The 4124-nt window shown below is 60.3% G+C and overlaps 1 protein-coding gene and 1 non-coding gene across 2 annotated transcripts in view; both read right to left on the minus strand.

The window, feature by feature from the left end:
* AP1B1 (adaptor related protein complex 1 subunit beta 1) overlaps window positions 1–4124 on the minus strand; it is a 25034-nt gene that overhangs the window by 3544 nt on the left and 17366 nt on the right. Inside the window, exons 15-19 of the mRNA XM_035898349.1 lie at window positions 4068–4124; window positions 2480–2626; window positions 1799–1944; window positions 1079–1208; window positions 397–481 (exon numbers count right to left, since the gene is read on the minus strand). The exon at window positions 4068–4124 is cut by the window's right edge and continues 16 nt beyond it. Coding sequence (XP_035754242.1) covers window positions 397–481; window positions 1079–1208; window positions 1799–1944; window positions 2480–2626; window positions 4068–4124 — 565 coding nt within the window. The remainder of the gene's footprint in view (window positions 1–396; window positions 482–1078; window positions 1209–1798; window positions 1945–2479; window positions 2627–4067) is intronic.
* Window positions 1574–1678, minus strand: LOC118452725. The gene has a single exon (XR_004842537.1). It is a non-coding gene; the product is annotated as a small nucleolar RNA SNORD125 (small nucleolar RNA).

Genomic DNA, 4124 nt, shown 5'->3' on the forward strand with positions numbered 1-4124 from the left:
GCTGCCACCCCCCACTCCATCGGCTATGCAAGAGCAGCCTCACTCAGCCGCAGTAAAGCTACCCGCTTTAGGGGGGTTAGCCAGCTACCCTGCCTCGGGAAAGAGGCTGGTGAGTGCCACAGAAGGGAAAATAACCAGCAAGTGAAGCTCTCCCTGGCAGTGAGGAGTTAGAAGGTGGCTCAGGCCATCTCAGGTTGCCACAGCTTGGTCATACTGGCACGGCAGTGTCCCTGTCTACTCCGGAGTGCCAGGGCTATCTGGCTCCCCACAGCTCCCTGCTCCATCCCCAGGGCTGGGAACATGGCTGGAAGGATTTCAGGGGCCTGGATGGCACCTACAGACTTGGTGGCAGAAGTGCACCTTGCAGGAGTCACAGCTACCCATGCTCCAACTCACCCATCTTCCCGTCCTCCACAAAGAGGATGTGCAGTGGGTACAGGGTGCTAAAGTAGAAGACGTCGATGTTATTTTTCACTGCGACCTGGGACGGAAGGACATGGGGACATCAACACCTCCTCTGACCTACAGCAGGCATCCCATCCCACCGCACCACTGATCCCTCTTGAGCCAGGTGTCACCCAGCAAGCAGCAGAGGCAAGAGACTGGCAGCTGCCTGAAGGAGCTGGAGAGGCCAGCATCCATGCCCCACATGCCAGGGCACTCCCAGGCTGCCACTGTCCCCAGGGCATAGGGGAAATGGAGCTGCTGGGGCTGCACCCCCTTAGCCTGGTTTCCCCTCCCCTCCTGGGAGCTACAGCTCCACCATCTCCCCCCGCGCTGGGACAGTGCGAGCAGATGCTCAGCCAGGGCTCGGCTCTGCTGCTGTCAGCGAGGATCTTCCTCCTCCGTGGAGGACGAATCTGTGTGGAGCTGGATGTCAGATCGGAGTCAGACCGAGCTCTGACAGCAGAGAGGTGATGAGCTGAACGTTTCTTCTCGCCTGGTTCCTGCTGTCACGCCTCCCTCCCAAGGGAGCACAGAGAAGGGAGTGAACCCAGCCCAGGGCACAACCCAGCCCAGGGCACCCCCCAGCCCAACCCCAGCTCCCCAGGAGGGGAGAACCCCCGGTGTTCCCCACCTGGAGGTTGTTCAAGGGGTCCATCTTCATGACAGAGCCGACTGTGTTCAGTGGAAGGGAGATCTCCACGGACTGGTTGGGGGCAAGGGGTGCGTGGACCTGGAGAGGAGCTGCTGGGGCCAGGCCGAAGCTGGGGGGACAGCCGAGGAGGGCAGGCCGTCAGGGCCGGGGGCAGTGGCTGACAGCAGAAGGCCCTGCCCACCCGCTCCAGGCCAACCTCAGGACTCTCTGCCTTCCTCCACCCAGACCCCAGGAACAACCCTGCTCATCTTGCTGCCCCTGCACCATCCAGGACAAGGACCAGGCTGGCTCCTGCCCTGTCCAACCTGGGGCAATAACAGGTAGCCCCAAAATCTCACCCCTTCCTCCTACACACTCACACCCATTTTCAGCGTTCCTGCCCCATTCCCTCAGGGCCATCCCTTGTTGTATCCCTCTTAGGGAAATGGAAGCATCAATTCACCAGGCGGACAAACAGGGCAGTGGTCAGACCCCAGAGGAATGGCCTCTTCAGTCAACTTCTTAGAGGCTTTGGTTTGATGATCATCACCACCACAGCCATCAGAGAGAGAAGGGTCATCATGTGAGGCTGTTCCCAGCCCTTGCAGCCATTTCACGGCCCCTTCCTCCCACCCTTCGCACACAACTACTCCAGGGCTGAGCTCGGAAGTGTCACGCTTCACCGGTCGCTGCTGACACAGCCCAGGGGGGGGACCTCACCTATTGCGGTTGAACTGGATAGCGAAGTCAGACATGACCTGCAGAGCCTTGTTCGTTAGCACAAGGTCCATGGAGATGGAGCCCACCTGCCGGCTGAAGGTGCCAGAGATCTCCAGCCCCTTGGCTTTCATGGCAGGGAGCCAGACCTGGGTTAAGGAGACAAGAAACCCTTGGGTTTTCACCCAAAGCAAACACTTTGGTGCTCTCCAGCCTGGCAGAACCACGCAGGGTGTTTGTAAACCAGGAGCATTTCACAGCTACCAACACTGTCAGCACAGACACGGTCATCCTCATCCCAACCAGGGCTGCAGGATGCGGCTGGTGAGTCCTCCAAACCTCACCCCACACACAGGGATGCAGCACAGCAGCAAAATCAGAGACACGACCTGACAGATCTCTGCTCACCCCTCTGTTTAGGGCTCCATGCCACCCGGGGGAACAGGCAGACCGCCTCTGCCCTGCATCCCTGTGCCCAGGCAAGCACTGTAACATCCTCTCCAGCTGCAGACCACCACCCTCACTCAGCTTGCCACCATGCCAGGAAAAAGGGGGTTCATCTTCCACCTCCCCCTGGGAGGCCCTGCAGCATGGAGCGGGCACGAGGGGGTCTCTGCCCCCCTTAATGCCACAGCCCTGAGCTTTGCTGAAAGCCGGTAACTGGGGCTTGGCTGTCCCACTCACTGTTTTGGGTGCCACGTAGGATCCCGACAGAGTCCCAACCCCACTGGTGAGGTCGAAGAGGTCTCCCAGGCCGCTGCCGAGGGGTGGCCCCAGGTTCGCAGGCATCGCTGTGCTGGGTGCTGGTGTGAAGCTGCCGCTGCCACCCATCTGCAGGGGACAAGGGAGTGGGTTATGGGAGGCACCACAGGGTGGGGGAGAGGAGGAGGAGGAGGAGGATGCAGAGGGCAAGAGAGGGGTTCAGGTGCGAGGGCACACTCACGGCAGGGCTGCCTCCCACATCACTTCGCAGCTGCAAGAGACAAGAAAGGGGCATCAGCAGGGGCAGGGGCCAGCACACCAAGGGCACAGGGGTCCTGCAAAATGCCCCATCAAGGGCACTCTCTAAAAGCATCAGTGTGGGCTAGCGAGGGCCCAGAGCCAGTAGGACTGCTCCAGTGATCCCAGACCTGGCGTGCCAGGAGCTGTCTGGGGGCCTGGCTGTCCCCGGAGGGAAGAGAGGTGTCGCTGGGGCACCAAACATGAGGGTCTCAGGCTGCGCGAGGGGAGCGGGGGCACCTGGGGGTTGGCACGGGCAGCAGGGCTACGCATGGGCTAGAGGACTAAGAAACGGGCTGATCCATACCCCTTCCGACTCGTCCCCCATCTCCAAGCAGAAGCAGGCAAGGCGGAGAGAAGAGCCAGCCACATGCAGAGACAAGGCAGGAGAGAAAAGACAAAAAAACAGAGAAAAAGAGAAGGGGAGGAGGGAAGAGAAGTTAGTCCTGCCGCACTGCCAACCCGTCCATCTGTCCGTCCGTGGCTGCCCTGGAGCCCAAGGATAGAGCATGACCAAGGTCTCTTGTCCCTGCATTCAGCGCTGGGCCGTTACCAAACCCTGCAAGTCCACAAAGGGCCAGGGCAGCACTTGGGGGATTACGGACCAGGAGAGGCAGCAGAAGAAGAGACAGCGATGCTGCCTCCCCTAGGGGATCTCTGCTGGCTTTTATGAACAGTGGAGAAAACTCCAAACTCTCTTCCTTCAGGAAACCCAGATCATTGCCAGCACCCACAGGGCAGGCAGTCCCACCCAGGCGGAGGTTTCCATCCCTCCTTACCCTGCAGCCAAATCGCTGCTTGGTTTGCATTCCCAGGAAGACAAGCTGTCACCTCCCGATCTCCTGGTGCAGGATATACCCGTTAAAGCACCCCACGGGCTGGGAGTGGGCACGTCTCAACCCCACAGGGTGGTTTAATGGGTGCCTCCGGGGGTTAACTGGGGTTCAGAGGGGGACCCAGGCTGAGGAGTCACCCCTGCAGCACAGCATGTACAGTGGGAGCATCTACACAGACCTCACGTACCGAGAGAAAAAGCACTCAGGAGCACTAACCCCCCGCCCCACGCCAGCCATCTGATGAGGACAAGATAAATTAGGGTGCAGTGCCCCTCTGCCTTCACCAGCTGTAGAAGGAAAATACTAGCCCAGGTGTCTCCAGGTGGACAAGCCCACCCTGTCCCCAGTTGCTCCAGACAGGAGCCAGCACCTAGCCCAGCATGATGCCATCAAGGCAGCCGGGCACTGGGGAAGGAGCGCGCGGGGCTGTGACATACCAGGCTGTCCAAGCCACCTCCGAGGAGGTCCACAGCACCCATCTGCACAGAGCAGGT

The sequence above is a fragment of the Egretta garzetta genome, unplaced genomic scaffold, assembly GCF_000687185.1.
Source record: "Egretta garzetta isolate BGI_Z169 unplaced genomic scaffold, ASM68718v1 scaffold7, whole genome shotgun sequence".
Classification (NCBI taxonomy): Eukaryota; Metazoa; Chordata; class Aves; order Pelecaniformes; family Ardeidae; genus Egretta; species Egretta garzetta.